Below are 26572 nucleotides of genomic sequence, written 5' to 3' on the forward strand. Positions count from 1 at the left end.
TTTTTAAGGTGAAATAGAGTTCATATATGTATTCTAACAAAATGTCTCTCACAGGCTTACAAAGGGTCTATGGTTTCAACAGAGATCTTTGTATTTCTATGTAATCATAAATAAGATCCCTTTTGACATCTCGATCAGATAAAACTTAGTCAGTCTGACGCTATGTTAAGGGGGATATCTCAGTCTGTCTATAAGTATAGAACAATGGACAATACCCCAGTATATTCTAGCAGACATTTAAAGATGAACCATATAAGTTTTTATAGAAAACATCATCATATGTAAGATGTATATTAACGATAATACATTGTATTCTTATTAATATAGAAGTGTGAACTTGATACTTATATAATATTAGATATATAATATATATATATATATATATATAGGTATACTTTTCTATGATGTGTAAGGACTTGTGCGTCTTAAAAACAAATTACTTCATGTTAAGGCATGTGGTAGGAGTGTTTATATAAGGATTGCTTTGGACTGGTTTAGTGCTCAAGGTGTCGTAAATATTCCCAAACCTAGACTATATCTGACAGCCCTTTGGCATGGTCAAATAAGTAATTGCTTTTCACTAGCCGACAGGTCAATAGGTCATCAGATAACAAATTGTTTTAATTATATTAAATACAAAATCTAATGAACGGTACAATACTGCCCTCTGGAGACGAAATACCAGGTGCAGTCTTGAGATAATTTGAAATATTCCAATATAAAAATATTATATTGTGTTAAATAATATAATTATTGAAATGGCATTACTTGCCAAGATGAATAATGGAAATACAGGTGGACATTTATGTATGTACTGGTAGTCTGGACAAAGTTTTATGTTGTGTTTTATGATTAATCTCACATATAGAGAAATCATCCTTATTTTATTATACCAAGTTTTGGGTTAATTATCAAAAGAGGTGTGTCTCTGACCTCATCAGTTTAGGTATAGAATATCCCATCCAATAGGGATAATGTTTCATCCCTCTGGGTTTTACTTATGGTAATTTTTATAGCTCTTTGTTCTTACCATATAAAAGACCAACCCAGATGAGAGATAGAACACTTTACACTACTGACAACACACCTCACACTTACACCACACACGCTATTACATTTTTCAATAGACTCATGCAGACATACTCCCTGATCGACATCATTCATCTGAAACTTGGAGGAAACTCCTCCCTCACTGGCATCCATCTTAGGACTCTGGTAACACCATCTTAAGTGTGGTAATTATGCCTTGCTGTATTATTTGATTTTATTCAACAATTGTTTATTCTTTCCTTATATGTTTTATATTGCATATTTAAGGGTAATGAGATTACAATCCCAGCCGTATAAGCCATGGTATATTTTTCTCTAAAAAGCTGATTTTTGTTTTTATACATTTTTATTAATATCAGATTCAGTGCATTATTTGCAATTTTAAGTCTTCCGTTTTGCATGGCTTATTCTCATTCCTTCTGCAGTGGAATGACTTTGGGCTATGTGATTCGCAGACCATTGTAGTCTGTTTATATAGAACATTAATTTATGGCTTATACTATACCTGGGAAGAAATGGTAATCTTGCTTTTACTTTGGTTTCACTTTCACTTTGTTTTAGTTTCACTTTGTTTTACTTTCACTTTCATTATTGAGCTAAACATCACATTGCATTGATTATTTGAAGTTAGTATTTTTATGTAGAGTTATTTTTGTGTCACTTCTTGTTTGATCATATATTGTGTTTGCATGTCTTGAGAATAAATATTTTTATATATATTCCACGCTGTAGACTGTATTCACTAAGATTGGTATATGCTTTTAAAAAGAAATTAATCAATTAAAAAGAATTCTCGACATTGATTTATGGCAATAGGTGAAGACTCTCCTTATTCACAGATCTTTGCTTATTAACCATAAATAAATACACTGCTATATTCAGAGCAGTATAAATATTCTGACATAAGTACGAGCGCAAGATATTTATTATTAAATATTCTTACAAACCCATACTGCTTCAGACTCATCACACTTTCCATCAACCAGGTCCTCTTTCACACTTACTTTGAGATCACTTCTCACATAGAGACAGACACCACCACCCCTCCGTTTTACCCTGTCTTTCTGAAAGAGAGCATAGCCAGGAATATTAATAGCCCAGTCATGTGAAGAATGAAGCCAAGATTCAGCAATACCAATTATAGTTCTTCTTGTGCACCAGAGCTTCCAACTCACCTTTTTTGCTTGGCAGACTTCTGGCATTGGTGAACAAACACTTAAATTCATTGTCACATTTTGCACACTTAATTTGCATATTTTTAATTTTGGTACAAATAGTACCATTTCCAATGGTTGTTTGTAACATGGGAACCTTCTTATCCTCTGCCATAACTCTCCCCCCCCCCATCTTTCCCCATTCCACCCACCAATAGGGGCTGACCCCTGTCTGACCTGTCTGCCCCATTATAATCTAATTCACCCTCCCCCAGGGGAAAAGCACTGCAATGTCTTCTGGATATTAACTGGCAGGGTTAAGGAGGACTGCTCATTTAACAGGAGATTGCCTATGAATCCCCTGAGAAAAGAACAGCACTAGGTCCAGGGCAAGCACCTTGGTGAAGACCCAGTGGGCCATGTGGACAGGTCAAAGCAAAGAGCAACAAATTTGTGTTGCTTAGCACCAACCTCAAAAATATCAACGGTGAGAAGGAAAAATGGAAATGTGCATCTCATAGAGGCCAGAAAATCTCCAAGAAGCGAGGGAGGTAACAACTGGCAATCTCCATGCAAAACTTTTGAACATGCAGGAACAAGTTGAGAGTATTCAGACACAAAAAAACTTAATTTGCCTTGGGAATTGAACAGGTTCAGATAGAAACCCTGAAAGCATTCCACGTTCGGTACTAGGTCAATGACCCCTTGAGAAAGGAATTGCTGAATAGAAACAAGAAAATCTGACCATCTTTGTGGGGAATGAGGCAAATTTGAGAGCATGAAGAAAGGAGAAAGCAGGGGCATAAATGGCCTGGCTTGGAGATCTGTCAAAGAAAGTGTGTTCCAGACATATTTTTCTGGAGAAGAGAGTACCCCCTGGTGCTCTCCTTGATGTACTTTTACAAAAAGGAACTAAACAGGCATTCTTCCTTAAAGGGCAGCTGTTCAATGAACTTTTTGCAAGGAATTTCTACTGGCTAACATTTAAGACAAATGATCCTCTGCATATGGAGAGAGGATTATCCACCACATGGACTGTTAGTATCTTTTTATGACAAGAAATGGCTGGGTCAGCTACAGGCAGGGCCGCTGATAGGGGGGGACCACCAGCCCTCTTGTAGGGGGCCCGAGTACACAGGGGGGCCCACACACAGAGGGGGATTAGTGATGGACAACAAATACAGAAATCTTCCTTCAGCACCTGAATATGATCTCTGTCCCTCTCCCTGCTATCAGCTTTTATCTGCTGAGAAAGACATTTGTCCCTCACTAATCCCCCTTCCTGTGTGGCCCCCCTCCCAGCACTGGCTCTAATGTTATCTCTGCTCAGGAGTTTATTTGTAACTTTGTTTCTCTCCCTCTGTCTCTCTGATCCAGGAGCTCCAACTGCCCAGCCTGTATATTTTTTCATCTCATCTTCATTTTTATTTATTAACATAGTTTTTTAGATTTAGCAGGAATTATGTGAGTTATGTTATATTTGTGTCTGCTAATAGTGATTTTGTTGTAATTTTAGCTAAATATATCTTTAATATTTTCTTGGGGGGCCCCTGCCAGGTAGTGTGTATGGGGCCCCACGATTTCTAACAGCAGCCCTGGCTACAGGGACCCCCCATTCCAAAAGGAAACCCTCATCAATAGAATATTTCTCAGCAAAACACGTAGTAGGAGCAAAGAGTTTATCATCATGAGATTAGTTAACATACAAGTCAGGTTCTAAAAGCAAGTGGACTGGGAAGTTCTAAGCAGGTTTGGGAAATTTCAGGGAACCCATGCTGGAGATCTTGGGATGAGCAGACCCAGGCTGATCTAATGGTAAACAAGAGTGTACTGTGTCAGTAAGGGTAGCAATAATAAAAGCTTTGATGAGATCTCAGCTGAAGGTGTCTCATCCTGATCTGATTAATCAGAATTGGAGGGGCAGTGGGACCTCACAGTTTGCCACTTTCTCAGGAGGGGCCCAGGCTGGACTAATGCAATTATGTAAAATTTGATATACCTGTAATTCAGCTTTAAAGGCTATTAACCTCCCTGGTGGTATTCCCGAGGGTGGCTGGGGGTTAATATACAGTGCCAAAAGTGGTAACCCTGAGCCACACTCGGGATTACCCCACAGTTACACTTACCTTCCGCTATGATCCCCCTCCGTCTTCCCACGTCATCCTCCAGCCATCCTCCCGCTGTCTTCACTGTGTGACCTGGCCGATACCGGCACCTATCTTCCGGTTCCCTTCCCTGCAAGCGCCGCAACGCAGGGAGGTGGAACCGGCAAGAAATTCAAAAAATAAATAATACAAATGACATAATACAGTATAATCTGTTAGGATTACAACTTTGTATCAAGCCATTTTACCCCAGCTTTTCACCTAGTGACTTTTCCAGTGCCCTGCCTGTACTTTTGCAGTTCTTTGCGCCTGGAAAATTGAGAACGTCCATGGCGTCCAAAAGCATTCTTTTAGCTCAAAAGCGATTTTAGATGAACTGGAAAACAGTGACAATGACTCGGAATTATTTGAAGAACTGAGTGATAGTGATTTGTGGGAAAATTCGTCATCAGGTAATGAAAGTGACGACAGCGACGATTTTGCAACTGAGCTTAGCGATGTGAGAACTTGGTGCTCTATTGACTGCAGTACGGATCAGGCAGCGCCCCCAAGATTCCAATTTACTGGAGCACCTGGTATGAAAGTTGACCATGACAACCCCTTGGTATACCTACAATTATTTTTTGACCAATGAGGTTATTAAAAAAAAAAAAGATACCGAGATAAACCGGTACAAAGAGCAACAATTGGCTACGCATCAGAAGTTTTCAAGATGCAGAAAGTGGGAACCAGTGACCAAAGATGAAGTTTGAATAAAATGTATTATTATTATTATATTATAATTCATGATTTCGTGTGTTTCAAATTTTATCATACCCGGGATGTCTACTAGACTCTTGTTTGGACAGATTTAAGTGAGTTATTCCTAAGAATTACAGGTCTAAAATATAAAACAACAGATTTCCATGCAAAACAATGTACCACTTTGAGATCAAAAATTCTGACATAATCAGACCACCAGCGAGATTAAATGATGAAAGGTTAAGCCTTTCATGTACCACTTTCCCAGGTTTTTAAATAATGCTCTCTTCCCTCTGGGCCTCGAACAACCGGGGGCGTTTTCCTGGTCAACCACGCATGGTTTCACACAGGTACGTCACTTACTCACGTCCTGTACCTTTCCATCTTGGACCTCCATTCAAGAAACCTATGAAGCACCATCCTCTGAATTTTTCAGATACCTTCACTTTATCCATTGGCTGACCCTTCTATGAGGCACCTCCACTTTCTCATTCCAAAAAAACAGTCTTTGAGTATATCTGTTTGCACTCTTCCTGGGCCTCGAGCATTATCTCAGGGATTTACTCTTTCTTTGAACGGGATCTGTAGCCCTCGATCTTCTACTTCCTACAAGTCTCTTTGGGAGCGTAACTTAGCGATCCCTATCGACTAGGAGTGGACCAAAGCCTGGTCTACTATTACAAAATGCTTTTTTCAGTACTACAACCTTGGAGGCAACATATAAAGTGTTACTAAGATGGTACTGGGTTCCTCCTCGCATAGCACACGCAGATCCTTCGTATAGTAATAGATGTTTTAGGGGCTGTGGCCAACGCGGGAATGTTCTCCTTATTTAGTGGACTTGCCTGTGCCTAAGAATTTGGTCTACGGTATTAGGACTCCTGCATACCTTATTTCACTTACTCATCCACAAGGATGCAAAGTTTGCCCTATTACACTGCCCTGTCCAGGGTCTATTTTTCTACAAACATAAACTGGCTACCCACTTGTTTCTTGCGGCCAAATGTGCCATAGCCAAGGCCTGGAAGAAACCCATGGTCTCATTTGCAGAAGTGAAAGACCGTTTGACCACTATAATGATCAACGAAAAGATGCCCAGTATCTTGCATGACTCCAACTCTTAATTCCTAAAAATATGGGAACCTTGGATATACACTTTTTCCACACAACACCCAGCTAGTTTTATAACCTTGGTTCCTAGTTTAATAATACCAGGACCTATGGGATTTTTCCTCCCCTTTTTTCCCCTTTCTTCTTTTGACTCAATCAGCTGTTTAGGCCAACACTCTGCACCGTGTCACTGGAGTGCAGAACAAACTACACTCCTGTGAACTAGGGCCAGAAAAAGCTTTGTTCATACTTCTCTTCTCTCACAGAAAGTTGGAAACCCTTTTATGGCCATAACACGTGTATAGTTCTAAATGCATATAGACTGCTATAGACAAGGATTTTACTGCCCATTGCCCCTGAATATGAGAAATGGCCTCGGTGAAGAAACAAATGCAATTGGTTCAGTGACAATGGTCACTAAACAATGGGCAGATTAACGATCTCCTGTTAAAAATATTAATTGATTGGTCAAAAGGTAAAAAAGAAAAAAAATCATGCTAATATTATGTTACTATAGGAAAAGCACACAATGTCAGATAAAATATAATTAACAATATCTGAAAATATTTACTGCTCTCTCTCCATAGTGAAGATTTGTTCCTTTCACCCATTTACACCTGTGCATTTTAGGTGCGGTGCATTAAAAAAAGTCCTGCATGCTGCAACTTTGATGCATTTACCTTAAAGCATTGGTCCTCAACCCTGGCCTACAGGGCCCACTACCAGGCCAGATTTTCAAGATAACTGAAATACATCCCAGGTGATATCATTTGCTGCTCAGTGATTGCAGTATTCTAGTCTGCATCTCCCCAAGGTAATACCCAAAATCTGGCCTGTTAGTGGGCCCTGTAGGCCAGGGTTGAGGACCACTGCCTTAAAGCACTTGATCTATGGAGATCAATGGTAGCATTCTTAAAATGCATGTAAAACAAGACTTGGACACAACGCACCAAAATATCACCAGACAGATGTCAGCTGCCTGCATGTCAAAGTAGAACACTCCTGAGAAATTGCACACACATGAGGGGAGATCACAGCAGGGTGCAGATATGGACTAAAAGTTGACAGAAGTTTTAACCCTTTACCACTTTCCATAACTTAAAAAAATGTTGTCATACATACACTTGAATTGCTCGGTAAACAATAAGATACATCTTTTTTGCTGTCTGTGGTATTTAACATGAACTAAGAGATCCTAGTCATTTAGCTGGAAGCTATAACATATTCATTACAGCAGAGACAGTACTGGATCTCTGATGATTACAGCCTTCACTGCAGCAAATGAAATATAGAGAAAATTGTGTACGGGTGATGTGCACTATGAAACCTCACTCATCTGCACACAAAGAAACAGGCAGGCAGACAGAGAAAGAAGATCGGACACTGGGGGGCAGATCGAGATATAGAAGCCTGGACACTGGGGGGCAGATGGAGAAGGAAGCCTGGACACTGCAGGGGGCAGATGGAGAAGGAAGCCTAAACACCATGGGGAGGCAGATGGAGAAAGAAGCCTGGACACTGGGGGGCAGATGGAGAAGGAAGCCTGGACACTGGGGGGCAGATGGAGAAGGAAGCCTGGACACTGGGGGGCAGATGGAGAAGGAAGCATGGACACTGGGGGGCAGATGGAGAAGGAAGCCTGGACACTGGGGGGCAGATGGAGAAGGAAGCCTGGACACTGGGGGGCAGATGGAGAAGGACGCCTGGACACTGCGGGGGGCAGATGGAGAAGGAAGCCTGGACACTGGGGGGCAGATGGAGAAGGAAGCCTGGACACTGCGGGGGGCAGATGGAGAAGGAAGCCTGGACACTAGGGGGCAGATGGAGAAGGAAGCCTGGACACTGGGGGGCAGATGGAGAAGGAAGCCTGGACACTGTGGGGGGCAGATGGAGAAGGAAGCCTGGACACTGCGGGGGGCAGATGGAGAAGGAAGCCTGGACACTGGGGGGCAGATGGAGAAAGAAGCCTAAACACCATGGGGAGGCAGATGGGAGAAAGAAGCCTGGACACTGGGGGGCAGATGGAAAAAGAAGCCTGGACACTGGGGGGCAGATGGAGAAAGAAGCCTGGACACTGGGGGGCAGATGGAGAAAGAAGCCTGAACACCATGGGAAGGCATATGGAGAAAGAAGCCTGGACACGGGGGGGGGGGGGCAGATGGGGAAAGAGGCCTGGACACCATGAGGAGGCAGATGGAGAACCCTGGGCACCGTTGGGAGGCGGAGATGGAAAAGAAAGAAGCCCAGAGGGGGGCAGATGAAGAAAGAAGCATGGAAACTGTGGGGAAAGGGGGGGGGGGGCAGATAAGGAAAGAATCCCAGACACCAGGGGGAGGGGGGCTGATGGAGAAAGAAGCCAAAACACGGGGGGCAGATGGAAAAAGAAGCCCGGACACTGGGGGGCAGATAAAGGGAGAAATCCAGACACTGGGGCGGTGGGGGGGGCAGATGGAGAAAGACGCCAGAACCCAAGGGGGGCAGATAGAGGAAGAAGCCCAAACACAAGGGGGGTAGATAGAGAAAGAAGCCCAGACAAGGTGGGGCATATGGCAAAAGAAGCCCAGACATGTGAGGGGGGGGGGGCAATGGCGAAGGAAGCCCTGACATGGGGGGGGCAAATGACGAAAGAAGCCTGGACATCGGGGGGGGGGCAGATGGCAAAAGAATAGGGATGCACCGAAATGAAAATTCTGGGCCGAAACCGAAAATGCAGGATGCCCTTGGCCGAAAACCGAAACCGAAAATGACTTTTTCCCCCAAATAATTTTAAAATAGATAGAAGAGGGGCATACACCAAAAACAGGCAGCGATGTACACCTGTCGCTGCCACCCTGTCACAGTATATGTACTGTGATGGGTTGGCAAGTGGTTAATTTAATTACCAATGGTATTTGTATTATGCAGCATGAGGGGGTTAATGTATTGCCACTGCTGGTTACTGATGCATTAGTGACCGACCAGTGGTAGTTAATTAACCCTTTGTGCTGCATTAGTGCAACCAGTATCAGTGTTAAATAACACTGGTTGCACTGATACTGGTTGCACTAACGCAGCACAAAGGGGTTAATTACCTGCCACTGGTTGGTCACTAATGCATCAGTGACCAGCAGTGGCAATACATTAACCCCCTTCATGCTGCATAATACAAATACCATTGGTAAGCTCGCCTCAGCCCCCCCCCCCCCCTGCCTCAGCGTCCCTCTCGGCAGTACAGTACACTGTCCTCCCCCTGCCTCAGCGTCCCTCCCCATCCCAAGGATGCAATCTCCTTACTCTCACTCTGCTCTTCCGGTGTCCTTCCTTTCAAAAGACGCGCCTCTGGCCCCTGGCCCGCCTCCCGGTGATGTCACCACTACTATTACGATCTGTGCATGAATGAACTAACACACTGGGCGGGCAGGCGAGCGGCCGCTAATAGCTATAACTATGTGAGCGCTTCACTTCCCTGTCAGAGGAGATACCCGCATGACAGGGAAGTGAAACGCTCACATAGTTATAGCTATTAGCGGCCGCTCGCCCGCCCGGTGTGTTAGTTCATTCATGCACATCGTAGTAGTAGTGACATCACCGGGAGGCGGGCCACCGGCCAGAGGCGGGTCTTTTGAAACCTGCGCTGCGCCTGCGGCGGCCATCTTTAATATCGGCATCTTTAACCCATTTTCGGCCGAAATGGAATAAGCCGGAATCTGTTGCAGAAATTTCACTGCATCACTACAAAAGAAGCCCATATATGGGGGGGGCTGATTGGGAACGAAGCCCAGATACGGGGGGCAGGTGATGAAAGAAGCCTGGACACTGAGGGGGCAGACGGAGAAAAAAGCCTGGACACCATGGGGAGGTAGATGGAGAAAGAAGCCCAGAGGGGGGGCAGGTGAAGAAAGAAGCCTGGAAACTGTGGGGAAGGGGGGGGGGGCAGATAAGGAAAGAATGACAGGGAAGTGAAGCGCTCACATAGTTATAGCTATTAGCGGCCGCTCGCCCGCCCGGTGTGTTAGTTCATTCATGCACATCGTAGTAGTAGTGACATCACCGGGAGGCGGGCCACCGGCCAGAGGCGGGTCTTTTGAAACCTGCGCTGCGCCTGCGGCGGCCATCTTTAATATCGGCATCTTTAACCCATTTTCGGCCGAAATGGAATAAGCCGGAATCTGTTGCAGAAATTTCACTGCATCACTACAAAAGAAGCCCATATATGGGGGGGGGGGCTGATTGGGAACGAAGCCCAGATACGGGGGGCAGGTGATGAAAGAAGCCTGGACACTGAGGGGGCAGACGGAGAAAAAAGCCTGGACACCATGGGGAGGTAGATGGAGAAAGAAGCCCAGAGGGGGGGCAGGTGAAGAAAGAAGCCTGGAAACTGTGGGGAAGGGGGGGGGGGCAGATAAGGAAAGAATCCCAGACACCAGGGGGAAGGGGGCTGATGGAGAAAGAAGCCAAAACACGGGGGGGGGGGGCGGCAGATGGAAAAATAAGCCCGGACACTGGGGGGCAGATAAAGGAAGAAACCCGGACACTGGGGGGGGGGCAGATAGAGGAAGAAATCCAGACACTGGGGGGGGGGGGGCAGATGGAGAAAGATGCCTGAACCCAAGGGGGGCAGATAGAGGAAGAAGCCCAAACACAAGGGGGGTAGATAGAGAAAGACGCACAGACAAGGTGGGGCATATGGCAAAAGAAGCCCAGACATGTGAGGGGGGGGGCAAAGGTGAAGGAAGCCCTGACATGGGGGGGGGGCAAATGATGAAAGAAGCCTGGACATCGGAAGGGGGGGGGCAGATGGCAATAGAAGCCCAGATACGGGGGGCAGATGATGAAAGAAGCCTGGACACTGGGGGGGGGGGGGCAGACGGAGAAAAAAGCCTGGGCACTGTGGGGAGGAGGCAGATAAGGGAAGAATCCCAGACAGGGGGGGGGGGGGCAGATGGAGAAAGAAGCCTGGACCCTGGGGGCAGATAAACCCAGACAGGGGGGGTATGGGGCATACAGATAGAGACGCCTGAACACAAGGGGGGCGGTTAGAGGAAGAACAGACAAGGTGGGGCTGATGGCAAAGAAATCCTGACATGGGGAGGGCAAATGGCAAGAGAAGCCAGGACAACGGAGGGGGGGGGGGGGGCAGATGGCGAAAGAAGCCTGGACATGGAGGAGGGGGGCAGATGGGGAATGAAGCCCGGATAAGGGGGGGGCAGATGGAGGAAGAAGCCTGGACATGGGGGGAGGGGGGCAGATGGGGAATGAAGCCCGGATAAGGGGGGGGGGGCAGATGAAGGAAGAAGCCTGGACATGGGGGGAGGGGGGCAGATGGGGAATGAAGCCCGGATAAGGGGGGGGGGGGCAGATGGAGAAAGAAGCCTGGACATGGGGGGAGGGGGCAGATGGGGAATGAAGCCCGGATAAGGGGGGGGGGCAGATGAAGGAAGAAGCCTGGACATGGGGGGAGGGGGGCAGATGGGGAATGAAGCCCGGATAAGGGGGGGGGGGGCAGATGGAGAAAGAAGCCTGGACATGGGGGGAGGGGGCAGATGGGGAATGAAGCCTGAACACAAGGGGGGCTGATGGAGAAAGAAGCCGGGGGGGGGCGTACGGATAGAGGCAGGCAGATAAATGAAGATGTCTAGATACAGGAAGGAGTGTGCTCACACTAGCATCTTGTCTTCGAAGGCCGCCCGAAAATATTCCCGCAGATCGAACTCCATGGCTAAAGCTCACTGTACAGGACAGCTCCGGTGCCGAGCGTGTTCTCGTTACTCTGGAAACGACATGTCCCGCCTCCTTATAGGTCAGAGGCGGAGACTAAGATGATCGGCAGACATCTTTATTTCGGGCATTCCCTCACGTGTTTGCTGATACACTGATGAATGGACTGTGATGGGGTACTCTGTGATTTATATTATGAACCCATATGCTGTTCCTGCCAATAATTATTCTATAGGAGAAGGAAGTGAAAGCTCATTCACCATATGGTGTGCCAAAGTCTGCTTTACCATGCTCTAGTCTGCTAATGGAGTCTCTTCTACAGGAACAACTCTGACAGGAGTCATATTTCTGAAGTCATTTCAAAGTTAATTGTTATGACTAAGACACTCCCAGTAAACCTGGCTGTTTGTGAAGAGTTAAAGCTGAACTCTCCCATGGAGTGGGGCTGTCTCAGCACTGCATGGATTGACTGCTCATTTAGTCCAGGGGTGTACTTAAAGGCTATACTTACCCGATCCTCCATCAAATAGCGCTCCCCTACATCCAGCGGTGGACTGTTCCTATGGTCCTTACCTCCAGAGCGACTTCATTCACAAGATCACTAGTGTACAGGGGTGGGGACTGGTCTTGTGCTTGGAGGATCAGAAGATCAGGTAAGTATATCTCCGCTCTCCTCACTCCTAGACAAAAATGAGCAGTTAACCCATGCATTGCAGGGTTTTTAATGTTGAAGAAACTTTACTACAGGGCTTCCCGGATAGATCAGAACAATCCTGATTGGTCACATGCTGGCACATGATTGCTTTTACGCTCTGATCCGTCCTGGAAAGAAGGGGAAGAAGAGTGAAGCTTTCAAACCCTGGATTGCTGCTGTAGCAACGTGGACAGTGACAGCTAATCACCCACAGAGGCAAGTATAATGGGGGTTTGGGGGGGAGGCGTTAGGATGTTCGTTCGCTTTTTGATTTTTTGTGGAAAGATGAACTTAAACTTTAAATCTTGCTGTTCATTGAGTATTTCTTCAAGATCTGTGCAGTAATCCAACATGAAACAACTCTTGCAGCAATGTTACCACCTGGCAGGTGACATGGGCTTACCCAAGGCATAGAAGCTAAGCAGTAGTTAGTCTTCACCAAAATGCCTGATGGCAGAGATTGGTCAGAACCCCAGTGGTCCCTGGTTTTTATGGGTTCCTGCAACAGAAGGGCTATGGTGCAAAGACTGTTCATGAGGCAATAGACAAGAGAGTAGTTGGATCCAGGCAGAGGTCATGGCAGGCAGCAGAGGTTGCCAGGTCCAGGCAGAGGTTGTGGCAGGCAAGAAAGTAAGTCAGGTCTGAGCAGAGGCCTGGGCAGGTGGCAAGCAAGAAAGCAGCCTGGTCTTGGTGGGTGGCAAGCGAGAGGGTAGTCAGGTCAATCTGGGTCAGCAACAAGCATTCAACTGGCAGGTTTGTTTATGGCATGCTTTTGCTCTTAGTTACTGGCAGTAAGGACATCCCTATCATTTATACTGGGAACACTGGTTGTAGAGGAGATCCTAGGACTCCTGGAAACTAGTGATCGACCAATATCATTTTTTTATTGCTGATACCGATATTTTGGTCATCGCATATCGGTATTGGCCGATATTTTTGTACATTAAAAAAAAAAAGGTTTTTTTTTTTTTTTTACAGGTACTCTTGTGGAGGGATCTGGGGGTAAAAGACCCCAAACCCCTCCTCTGCACTTAAAAGCATTAAAAACGCCAAGTTTGGCTGTTTTAAATGCTGTAATTTTTTTTTAATCTGGTGCCGAGTACCCGGAAGTGATGTCATGACATCACTTCCAGGTTTTTACATGGAGACCCGATCAGAGCCAAATGCGGCTTTGATTGTGTCTTCTCTTCGGTGGCCGTGCAGGATGGTTGCCCCGGTCTCCCGGTGGGACGGGAGACCCGGGCGAGCCGCGGAAGTTGGCGGGAGGGGGGACGTCCCCTCACGTCCCCTCCCGCTCCTTGTAATGACAGCCGAGCAGCTTCTCAGCCGCATCGGTTGTCACTACAAGGCAGCCGACCGTCGACTATGGACGCTGGTACCGGGGTGATTCCTCTAGCTGCAGGCATCACTCCGGTACGTGCACTTTCCCGAAATATCGGTAACCTCAGGGGCCAATTCCGATATATCGGGGAAAGTGCAGATTCACCCTCGATATATCGGCTTTGCTGATAATCGGTCGATCTCTACTGGAAACCTCAACAGGAATCCTGAAAGAACTGGCAAGGATACTGCAAAAAATCCTGAAAGACCCAGCAGAGTTCCTGTGAATCCTGGAAGACCCAACAGGGATCCTGCAATTACTGTAATACCTGAATGCAGGGTGATTAGTCTTATATCCACCCCTCTGTAAGTTTCTACAGTCAACCAGTAGTGGGAGGACCTGCTGAGTCTCAGCTGAGCTCTCTGCACAGTGGTGGACTCCACTTATGCGCAAGGTAATACTGTATCTGAGTTTGTAAATGGATTTGGTTTATGGAAGGTACGTTTATTTTTTTATATACCTTATATTGGTTGTTTAATCTATAGTCCATACTGGGAGCAAGCAAGAGAAGGTTGACTATCTTTCTCCATAGAGAGAGAGCATGGGGAACGAATGTAGGCACCTTTCAACAGGAAGTACGATCACAGCAGCATACAAAAAAAATACATTTGGAGGAGGTTCAGAGCAAAAGAAGGTACTTTTCGGAGTTAAAAATACACACTTAAAAATATTTTGTCCTTATTAACCACTTCACGCAAAATCACGTAACTGTACTTAATTTTGTAGAAGTGGTTGTACCGGGGCATCAACCCGGTGCTTTTTTTTAGATCGGACAGTCGGCTTTCTTGTGATAAAAACCAATTTGACTAATGCCACCTTCTGCCACCCTGCCGGGTCTCCCATCCCACTGGGAGACCCGAGTGACCAGCCAGCACATCTGCTGGCTGGCCGGAGACCCGAACAAAGCCGGAATCAGCTTTGATAGAATCTCTGATGTAATAACCCGGACGCAACCTCACTTTGGGTTTACTTGCCAGCCAATGGCGCCAGATTTTAAAAATCCAAATTATTAAAAAATGCAGATTTTGGCATTTTGAATACTTTGAAGTGAGGGGTTTGGGGTCTTTTATAGTACCTGTCACTGCCTATTACTGTCACAAGGGAAGTTTACATTCCTTGTGACAGCAATAAAAATGATCAGGAATGTTTTTTTTAAGGGACAGTATAAAAAAAAAAAACATTTTAAAGCACCTCATACCTCCGTGCTCGCGCACCAAAGAAAACGCATACATAAATCGCGCCCGCAAATGTAAACAAGTTTCAAATAACACGTGTTGAGGTATCGCCACAATCATTAGAGTGAGAACAATAATTCTAGCACAATACCTCCTGTATAACTTTAAACAGGTAACAGTTATAAATTTTTAAAGTGTCGCCTATGGACATTTTTTAGTACTGTAGTTTATCGCCATTCCACAAGTGTGTGCAATTTTAAAGCGTGACATGTTAGGTATATATTTACTTGGTGTAACATCATCTTTATCATTATACAAAAAAATGGGCTAACTTTACTGTTTATTTTTTTAATTGATTAAAGTGTATTTTTTCCAAAAAAATTAAGTTTGAAAGACCGCTGCGCAAATACAGTGTGACATTAAATATTGCAACAACTGCCATTTTATTCTCTATGGTCTTTGCTAAAAAAAAAAATATATATATATATATATATATATATATATATATATATATATATATATATATATAATGTGTGGGGGTTCTAAGTAATTTTCTAGCAAAAAATACCCACATTTGGCACCTTTCAGGGGGGGACGGGGGGAACGGGTACCTGTTTTTGACAGGTACCCTTCCCCACTTCCGGGATACGGCGCCATGGCGCCGTCCCTCGGAAGTTCGGCCCCCTCCTCCCTCCTCTGCCGCCGAGCCAATAGGATTGCACAGGGCGCTTCATGCATGCGCAGTAGGGACCCGCCTGTAAAGCCGCAAGGCTTCACTGCCGAGTCCCCCGCAATAGCGGCGGCAGCACCCGACAGCGGAAGGATACATCGGCTGCGGTGCCGACATCGCTGGACTCCAGGACAGGTAAATGTCCTAATATTAAAAGTCAGCAGCTACAGTATGTGTAGCTGCTGACTTTTAATTTTTGGAGGGGGAGGCGGAACTCCGCTTTAACGTGTAATCAATGAATGTCAGAAACAGACCTGGTCTTGAAGTGGCTAAACCAGAGTCACTTTTGAAGATCAACTTCAAGAAACCTAACAATTGTCCGTTGCATTGGGAAATTTCTCATTTAGTCTGGGGACAGTAAAAGCAATTTTACTCATGCTTTGCTGCTTCGGAAGACAGCGCACACCCCCTTGCTCTGGTGGTGTCCTCAAGTCCAATGCAGGCCTATGGTCCCTACATTGATCTTGATGGTGTCAGAGGACTTAAGAGTGCTAGACCATGGGGAAAAGAGGCTGCAGGGACTGTCTAGCAGCATGGAGGAACCTACAGGAGCAGATTATTGTTTTTCCAAATCTCTGAGACAGAAACAAGCAGTAAACCCTTGCAGTGCAAGCACAATTACCCTGCAACAGAGAATTTTTCGATTTCCAGGAATCAATACCTTCTCTGCTGAGACCCAGATGCAGCACTGGCAAAGTAATGCAGCCCCACTTTGAAGGTTACAGAGATCCTTACTGTTTTAAAATAAAGTGCAAGGCAAAAATCTTCATGCTGGAAAATCTCTGCTTGAAATGCTTTTGCTTTCTTTGTTAAACTTCTCATACATATTACAATCTGACTGCACAATCTTCCTAACTTCCCCTTTAGATTTACCAAAATATGTAATATGAGGACTGTAACGGAACCGCAACCCACACTGCGTTTTTGAGCTTCCGTCAGTATACCGCTTCCTTCAGTCTTGAACATAGATATCAGATATTCTAGCCGCCCCCATACAAAACTAGCCGAGAATAGCTTGTATAAGGTCTGGAACCTCCAACTTTATTGAATAGTCTCACACATAATATATATAGCACAGGGAAACATCCCCCTCCTGATCAAATTACCACACCAGGTCAGGTGCCTGATTACATTATCAATGCAAATTGTATACAGAAATATAATTAACATATCTAAAAACAACCAACACAAACAGGATTCTATTTTTCCACCAGTAACTAATAGATGACAGTGATTCAATCAACCTGAGCCTATTAACTAGCAGACTGCTGTCCTCAAGCTCCTGAAGTACAATACACATTATCATAAGTGTAAACACAGAACCCACAGTATTTAACAGGTGAGTAAATCAGCATATTCAACAAGGTGTGGAAGACAGATGGTTGAGCTGATGATATTAGCATCTGCTATGAGTCTGACTGTGTGAAGCTGTCTCTTAGTGGCAATAGGCAGCTCGGCCTTAACATGAATCCTAGGTCTAAAGTCTTCATATGTTCCTTGAGATATATTGTTGACAAATATTACTGTCCCATTTGAGTAATCCAAACCATATTCTTAGTGTTCATTATTTTCTTCGTCACCCTGTGCCCCTAATAGACACAGGGTGACCTACACATAAGAGGGACCGGGGAAGCTGGACAAAGGGTTTCCCGACCTCTCTAAGGTAATTTGGGTTCCACAAGCCCCACGCCCAAAGTGACTCATGTCACAAGGACCTACCCAAACAACCCAACAAATTTGTATCCAGTGAGGCAGGCAATTGCACTAGATAGTTGATGGTAGATCTAAAGGAGATTGTGTAATGGATCAGAACCGCAATCAGGCTCAGGTTGGAATGTCTGCTGCTGCTCCTAATTATGAAGTATATAATCTGGTGCATGCACGAGAAGAACCACACTGAATCGTGTTCATGTAAGTGATACTTCCTTTATTGCTACTGGGTACGTGGGGTTATATAGATGAGCGGCTAGTGTCGTGGGCAAGTACGTCATAAGCATTGCGTTATCTGATTGCTTGTAGCTTCTGATTGGTCATGTCCATATAAGGTAAACTTCCTCCAGGATCTGGGTGTCATCATCTTGGGTGTGGTCCTGGATGAAGGCGCCATCTTAGTTACACGAGCTTCACTTGATGGGAGGGGGAGCTGCTAGCGGCCATTTTGAGTAAGGAATAAAAAAGCATATTTACATGTACAAAAATAGACATAGAAAAATAGACATTTTACATAATCCATCACAGTGTTCATTACATTCCTTCACAATTGTACAGTCAGATGCATGGTGTATGATGGACTTAAGATATGATATGTGATATGATTTAGATAATATTAGAGAAAAGCAAAGGCTGGTTATTTAAAGCAGTGGTCCTCAACCCTGGCCTACAGGGCCCACTAACAGGCCAGATTTGCAAGATAACTGAAATACATCCCAGGTGATATCATTTGCTGCTCAGTGATTGCAGTACTCTAGTCTGCATCTCCCCAAGGTAATACTTAAAATCTGGCCTGTTAGTGGGCCCTGAGGACCGGAGTTGAGGACCACTGATTTAAAGCATATCTGAAACCTATTTTCTAACTTTGACCAAGTAGGAAAGGGTTAGAACCTCTGTCATGTTTATATTGCTCTTGCACACAGCTAAAATGCCACATTTTTAGGCCTTTTTCGTTTTTTTTTTTTTTAGTTGATCTGAATGCAGCCCATTGGGCCTGAACACCCATAATAGTAAACAAGTGGCAAGTTTAAATCCATAAAAAGAAAAAAAGAAAAATACGAGAAATCTGTGATACTGGTCAGTATTTTAAACTGGTATTGTTTATTTATATCTCTGCCACCTTTATCATGTACATGGGCAGGGCAAAGGGGGTCGAGTCAGGGGAGGAGCCAAGGGGGGCAGCAAAATTAGGTTTCGCCTAGGGTGTCAAAAATCCTTGCACCAGCCCTGATCGTACCTAGGCTGCCTCGACAGAGGGACTACAGCTGCAGTTACCCCGAGCGGGCTCAGCCTGGCTGTGTGCAGATCTCTATAAAAGGCTTCTTTTAAAGAAAAAACATTTTTTGCTACATTTATTTGGTAACAAAATAATATATTTCTAAATACAAAGTTTTCGTCTGTGAAATATTTGCTGTTTAGTAATTCTGATGAACGTAAATGCTAGTGTATGTTTTCTTTCACATGCTTAGACCCTGAAGTTAGACAGGCAAAGCACCCACCTCTCCAGTGGGCCTGTACATCCTTGTATTCCTATGGTACCCATTCTTGCTTCATACTCTGTTGCTGTGGAAACTACTGGCAGGGTGGTAAGAGGCAAGGACGCATTCACACGCCAATTCTCTTCTATTACAAAAGAGCTGTGGGATTAGCGGAGGCAGGGAGCTGAAAAGTGCTGCTTTTAAACATCAATCCTGTAAAACCACGAGATAAAACAATTACCTCCACCCATACACTCTCAGAATGGCTGTAATTCTTCAAACAGCAATCCAAAACTATGCTGTCTTATAGATCAATCGATGAATGCACTACAAAAAGAAATATTATTTCATATAATAAGGCCACAGGGGGTTAGAGTTAAAAACTCACACCTTTTAGTCTCATTGGGTAGCAGTTGTAAAAAAAAAAGTTAGAAACAGAGCATAAATCTACAATTGACTGATTTAGGCAGCATGTCCATTTTCTTTTCCTCCATTTTTTAAACATTTGACCCAATGGGCTTATGCATCCGGAGGAATTACCAACCTAACTTGCGCAATAATATTAAAGGGTTCATTCACACCAGGGCTGGATCTAGCCAATATGACTGTGCAGTAAAAAAAAGTCAGAAGGCAAAATGTCAACACTGTGTGTGAGTCACTGACAGTCTGTCATAGATATAGGCAACCAGTATTCCCTTATTCATCCGACTCCTTTCTGTATAACAAGTTGCGATCAGGAAGTAATGTTGGAATGGTAGTATAGAGCCAATGCAAGTGTCCAGAGAACATTGGTATGTATTGGGTGAGGTCCCCATCAGAGGGCCTCTTTAAATCAAATGTCCCCATTAGAGTGCCCTCTTACACAGGGCCGCTGATAGGGGGGGACCACCAGCCCTCTTGTAGGGGGCCCGAGTACACAGGGGGGCCCACACACAGAGGGGGATTAGTGATGGACAACAAATACAGAAATCTTCCTTCAGCACCTGAATATGATCTGTCCCTCTCCCTGCTATCAGCTTTTATCTGCTGAGAAAGACATTTGTCCCTCACTAATCCCCCTTCCTGTGTGGCCCCCCTCCCAGCACTTGCTCTAATGTTATCTCTGCTCAGGAGTTTATTTGTAACTTTGTTTCTCTCCCTCTGTCTCTCTGATCCAGAAGCTCCAACTGCCCAGCCTGTATATTTTTTTCATCTCATCTTCATTTTTATTTATTAACATAGTTTTTTTTTTTTTTTTTTAGAGTTAGCAGGAATTATGTGAGTTATGTTATATTTGTGTCTGCTAATAGTGATTTTGTTGTAATTTTAGCTAAATATATCTTTAATATTTTCTTGGGGGGGCCCTGCCAGGTAGTGTGTATGGGGCCCCACGATTTCTAACAGCAGCCCTGCTCTTACAGCAATCGCCCCCTCAGTGTGCCACTTATATCAACTGTCCCCATCAAAAGGGTTTATACGCTAAGTGCAAAATCTGGTTTAGATCTGCATAGAAACCAATCCACTTCCAGCTTTTTTTTGTCAAAGCTTAATTGAACAAGTTGAAGTAAAAAGCTGATTGGTTACTATGCACAGCTATCCCAGATTTTTTACTACTCAGTTTTAGTAAATAAACTTTCCCCATCAGATTGGATCAGGGGATGCACTCTCAGAGACCTATGGGGCACAACTAAAACCAACTAGATCCAGGTCTGATTCACATCAGTGACGTTATGCTGCAGGTGATAGTGTCCACTGTGAAGGAAGCAGTGCCGAACCCTTTGTAAACGTTTTACTTCCTTTACTTTTTTTGTTCATGTAGAACCCTCCTAATGAGGTAGGTGCTAGGTAAAAGCATCAGGGACTCACTATTATGCGCAGGCGCCCTGGCGCTGCAAACCTGCGAACGCCTATGCGCATGCGCGTACGCAGAGATGCCTTGAATAGTTAGAGGCTACCATAGGACAGTTCGAGGCTACCTCCCGTTTGCGCAAATGCGCATGCGTGCACAATCACCATTGGCGCCAAACGGCCTATTTAAGGGCAGTGGTCACAGAGATCTTCATCTCTCCTGTACCTGAATTTACCTGCTGTTCCTGATCGTCTGACCCGGATTGCCTCTGACCTTGATTACCTGCTGCCCGTCCTGACCCCGGCTTGTCTTGACTACTCTTCTGCCTTATCCTGATCTGCTTTTCTGCTACCGGCTATTGGACCTTGACCTGCTCTTGGCCTGGCTAGGAAATCCGGAGGACCGCGACCTGGTGTTAGCATGCAGCCAAATCCATCCCCACCATCAGGGGCCCTGGTGAATACCGACTAGTACTTAGGCTCTGTGCCTCTGGTGAACCTGTGTCCAGCAAAGTATCCTGTCATCATCCCCATCCTGGGATCGTACCTGGTTCCTGGCTCCTCTTCTGGTAAGAAATCCTTCTACACGTCAGGCTCTGCCACGACAACCCTGACAGCATCTATTGCTCCTGCTGCTTAACAGGTGAGCCTGATCTATTAGTTTGCCTGTCACATGTTTCCAGGTGTGATTCACTGGGTCCCCACTGTATCCAATGAGGGAGCTTGTTGGACAGTGGAGGAAACCCAGCCAGTGAGAAATCAGCTTTTGTGGGAGTCCCAGTGGGAGGGAATTCTTGCAATGCATCCTGGGATTGCTCAGAAAAGCGGAGGGGGCATGTGACAGGGCGTCTTTGGAAGCACAGTCCCAGGAGGAGGCAGACGGCTGGTCTCTCCTGCTGCAGGTGTGAGTAAAGTGGTTCAGGCAGTCGGCCTAGTGAACCGGGTGTGGACCTGAGCTGCAGAGTATCCACAGTGCGGACAGTGGAGCTGGTGGGAGAGTCTCTCAGGAAAAATAGTGTCGTGAGTACTCAGAGATTTGCCACAGGGTCTGCCTAGGAGAGGGGCCCACTCCAGAGAAGTCAGGGGATCAAGGAGCTTGCTCATGCAGGAAGTTTGACTGTAAAGGGGGTACCGTATAGTTGACCCTGAAGAATAGGAACAAAGGGGGTGCCAGGAAGGGCCCTGAAGATTGTTCTGCAGTACAGTACAGTTTACCTCAGGAAGTTCACTCAATTCTATTTCACTACTTATGACAAGGTGAAGCAGCGGCCTAGCCATCACTAGCGTTATACAGTGCTACTCAGCGTTACTCAGCGTTAATCGTCCCAGCTAATTGTGCATAGTTATACAAGTTGGAGTATCCCACTCATTCCCTTTTCCTACCCAAGTTCAAAATAAAAACACAAAAACCAAAGCTACTGGACTGGTTCCTGACTGAGCTAAAACACTTGGAAAATGTTGAACTGTCATGGTGTTGCTAATGGTAACCCAGGGGAACCCATAACCAGCAGCTCCCAAGGGAGTAGTGCTACATTCAACTTTATTGACGTGTCACAAAACATCTTTAATTCATAACAGTGGAATGTGATGCAGTGTACTGCATTGCAATACGCCGTGCTGCCAAAAAGTAGTGTATGTCCTGCTCTGTCCCACTTATATTATTATTATACAGGATTTATATAGCACCAACAGTTTGCGCAGTGCTTAACAAAATTAAGGCAGACATTACAGTTACAATACAATTTGGTACAAAAGGAATCAGAGGGTCCTGTTTATTAGAGTTTACAATCTAAAAAAGAGGATCAATTGATACAAAAGGTAACAGCTGTGGGGGATGAGCTAATGGAGAAAGTTAAACAGTGTATTAGTTAGAAGCCGGATAGGCCTCTTTAAAGAGAAGGGTTTTCAGGGATCATCTAAAGATGGATAGATTAGGGGACAGTCGGACAGATTGGGGTAGAGAGCTCCAAAGGATGGGAGAAGCTCTGGAGAAATCCTGGAGGCGAGCATGGGAGGAGGTGACAAGGGAGCTAGAGAGCAGGAGGTCTTGGGAGGACCAAAGAGAGCAGCTTGGATCATATTTTGAGATCAGGATAGTGATGTAGCTAGGGGCAGAGTTGTGGATGGCATTGTAAACGATTGCTAGTACTTTGAATTTTTTTCGTAGGGTGAGTGGAAGCCAGTGAAGGGATTGACAGGGAGGGGTGAAGAACACTGATCGGTGGTAAGGTGGACGAGTCTTGCAGCAGCATTCATTATGGACTGAAGGGAGGATAGTCCATGTAAAGGTAATCAAATGAGGAGGAAGTTGCAGTAGTCGAGGCAAGAGATAACCAGGGAGTGAATTAGAAGCTTGGTGGTGTCGTTGGTTAAAAAGGGGCGTATTCTAGAGATGATGCAGAAGTTAAGGTGGCATGATTTGGACAGGGATTGGATGTGGGCCTGAAAGGACAGTGCAGAGTCCAGGTTTACCCCTAGCACCCTGGGATGTGTGGAAAGACTGATAGTTGTTCTATTGATCTTGACAGAGATTTCAGGGGAAGGGGCACGTGGGGTAGGAAATATTATGAACTTGGTTTTAGATAGATTCAGTTTGAGGCACTCGTGTGACATCCAGGCTGATATGTCTGTTAGTAAATCAGTGATGCGGGAGGAGACTGATGGGGTAAACTGAGGGGTAGAGAGATATATTTGGGTTTCCTCAGCATAGAAATGGTAATGGAAGCCATGGGAGGCTATTAGATGATCCAGGGAGGAGGTGTAGATCGAGATTAGTAGAGGTCCAAGGACAGAACCTTGGGGTACCCCAACGGTAAGAGGAGTTGCAGAGGAGTAAGTGAATTTTAAGTGACACTGAAGGTGCAGTGAGATAGATAGGATTCGAACCAATGGAGAGCGCAGTCACGGAGATCAAGCAAATTTAGTTTTTTTTGAGGAGGAGGGGGTGGTCAACTGTATCAAAGGCAGCAGAGAGGTCCAAGAGTAAGAGTAGGGAGTAGTGACCATTTGTTTTAGCTGTTAGTAAGTACCGTATTTATCGGCGTATAACACGCACTTTCTCCTCCTAAAAATGGAGGAAAAAGTAACAGTGTGTGTTATACGCCTATATAAAAAAAAAAGTCCAGGAAGCAGCGCCGAGAGGTAGAAGGGGGCAGGCGGCGCTGAGGAGAAGGAAGGACGCGCTGTCATCGGAAGTCCCGCCTCCTATGCCGACGTCTATCATAGGTGCCGGGACTTCCGATGACAGCTTGTCCTTCCTTCTCCTCGGCCCGCCCCCTTCTACCTCTCGGCGCTGCTTCCTGGACTCTTTTAAAAGTAATTCGGATAATGTCAATGGCGCTGGCGAGGCTGCATGTATGGGCACTGCGCTGGCGAGGCTGCATGTATGGGCACTGCACTGGCAAGGCTGCAATTATGGGCACTGCGCTGGCGAGGCTGCATTGATGGACACTGAGCTGGCGAGGCTGCATTCGTGGGTACTGCGCTGGCGAGGCTGCATTCGTGGGTACTGCGCTGATGAGGCTGCATTCGTGGACACTGCGCTGATGAGGCTGCATTCGCGGGCACTGCGCTGATGAGGCTGCATTCGTGGGCACTGGTGAGACTTCATTTGATTTTTAAAAAAAATGTTCTGAGTTCAAAGCTGTAAGCTGAAATTTCTCTCCTAAAATTTAGGTGCATGTTATACGCCTATAAATACGGTAATTTGTGAGTTTTAGCAGAGAAGTTTCTATGGAGTGCTGCTGACGAAATCCAGATCAAGAAGGTTATTCTCAACGAGGTGCTTGCTAAGTCGGTTGTAGACTAGGCGTTCAGAGCAAAAGGACAATGGTCCCATTGGGCTTTGTGCGAGGCATACACATCAAGTATAGAAATAACGAATGTAAGAAGACGTAAAAAAAATTACAAATTTTGTAATGTGTAAATATTCGTGCTAACAATTTGAAAAAAATAACTATACAGTTCTCAGTGGTGAACGAGCCTACTGATAGTGTTTCAAATACACATGCACTGGATCATGTCATCAGGAATCTAGAATCAGCTGAAGTATGATAGTAAGGAGTCTTATTATGGAAACATCTGGCCTGCTTCCCAGTTTGTGTGATTGTTCGGATGGTGGTAAAGGGCTAAGTAGGATGTAAGCGGTTCAATAGACCAACAAGTGATTATGGAGGAGCAAGGTTAAAGCCAAATAGGGGTATAGATGAAACAGATGCCGATAGGGCGTCACTCAACCTATTGCTGTACCGCACCCCCAAGTTGTTCACGAGGATCACCCTCCATCCAACAGAGAAGGGAGATCAAAACGGCATGGCTGCCATTACCTCCACGTCCATACAGACAAGTGTGTAGCATCAGCTACACAGGAGGCGTCCCCCCCCCCCTCCCGAAGCCTTCCGTAGCTCGCCCGGGTCACCCATCCCACCGAGAGACCCGAGCGACCAGCCGTCACGTCCGCTGGCTGGCCGAAGACCTGAATAAAGTCGGATTCAGCTTTGATCGGGTCTCCGATGTAAAAACCCGGAAGCGATGTCAATGCATCACTTCTGGATACTGGAGCCTTGAAGGCACCAGTTATAATAAAAAAAAAAAAAATGACAGTATTCAAAACATCCAAACTTGGCGTTTTGAATGCTTTGAAGTGCAGAAGAGAGATTTGGGCTCTTTTAGACCCCAAATCCCTCCATAAAGAGTACCTGCCACTGCCTATTACTGTCACAAGGGATGTTTACATTCCTTGTGACGGCAATAAAAGTGATCAAAAATATTTTTTTAAATGGACAGTGTAAAAAAAAATAATTAAGAAAAAAATAAAAAAATAAAGCACCCTGTCCCTCAGTGCTCACACGCAGAAGCGAATGCATACGCAAGTCGCGCCTGCATATGTACACAGTGTTCAAACCACACATTTGAGGGAGAGCAATAGTTCTAGCATCTCCTCTGTAGCTCTAAACAGGTAACCGTTAAAATGTTTAAGTACCGTAATTTGTCGCCATTCCATAAGTGTGCACAATTTTTAAGCATGACATGGTATTTGGATAACATTACTGTTAAATTCATGAATGTGTATTTCTTCCCCAAAAAATTGCATTTGAAAGACCGCTGCGCAAATACCGCGTGACATAAAATATTGCAACGATCGCCATTTTGTTCTCTAGGGTCTGTGCTAAAAAAAAAAAGTATATATACAGTATCTCACAAAAGTGAGTACACCCCTCACATTTTTGTAAATATTTTATTATATCTTTTCATGTGACAACACTGAAGAAATTACACTTTGCTACAATGTAAAGTAGTGAGCGTACAGCTTGTATAACAGTGTAAATTTGCTGTCCCCTCCAAATAACTCAACACACAGCGATTAATGTCTAATCCTCTGGCAACAAAAGTGAGTACACCCCTAAGTTAAAATGTCCAAATTGGGCCCAAAGTGTCAATATTTTGTGTGGCCACCATAATTTTCCAGCACTGCCTTAACCCTCTTGAGCATGGGGTTCAACAGAGCTTCACAGGTTGCCACTGGAGTCCTCTTCCACTCCTCCATGATGACATCACGGATGTTACATGTGCTTGTGCTCCTCCACATTCTGTTTGAGAATGCCCCCAGATGCTCAGTAGGTTTTAGGTCTGGAGACATGCTTGGCCAGTCCTTTCACCTTTACCCTCAGCTTCTTTAGCAAGGCAGTGGTCATCTTGGAGGTGTGTTTGGGGCCGTTATC

General features: G+C 45.2%; 1 protein-coding gene across 1 annotated transcript in view; it reads right to left on the bottom strand.

Moving 5' to 3' along the window:
• Nucleotides 1–11925, bottom strand: part of CFAP73 (cilia and flagella associated protein 73) — a 49557-nt gene extending 37632 nt beyond the window's left edge. Inside the window, exon 1 of the mRNA XM_082272561.1 lies at nt 11801–11925. Within this exon, the coding sequence (XP_082128687.1) occupies nt 11801–11856 (56 nt within the window). The 5' untranslated portion in view covers nt 11857–11925. The remainder of the gene's footprint in view (nt 1–11800) is intronic.
• Between the last annotated feature and the right edge of the window lie 14647 nt (nt 11926–26572).

This window comes from Pelophylax lessonae, assembly GCF_965119305.1.
Source record: "Pelophylax lessonae genome assembly, chromosome: 1".
Taxonomy (NCBI): domain Eukaryota; kingdom Metazoa; phylum Chordata; class Amphibia; order Anura; family Ranidae; genus Pelophylax; species Pelophylax lessonae.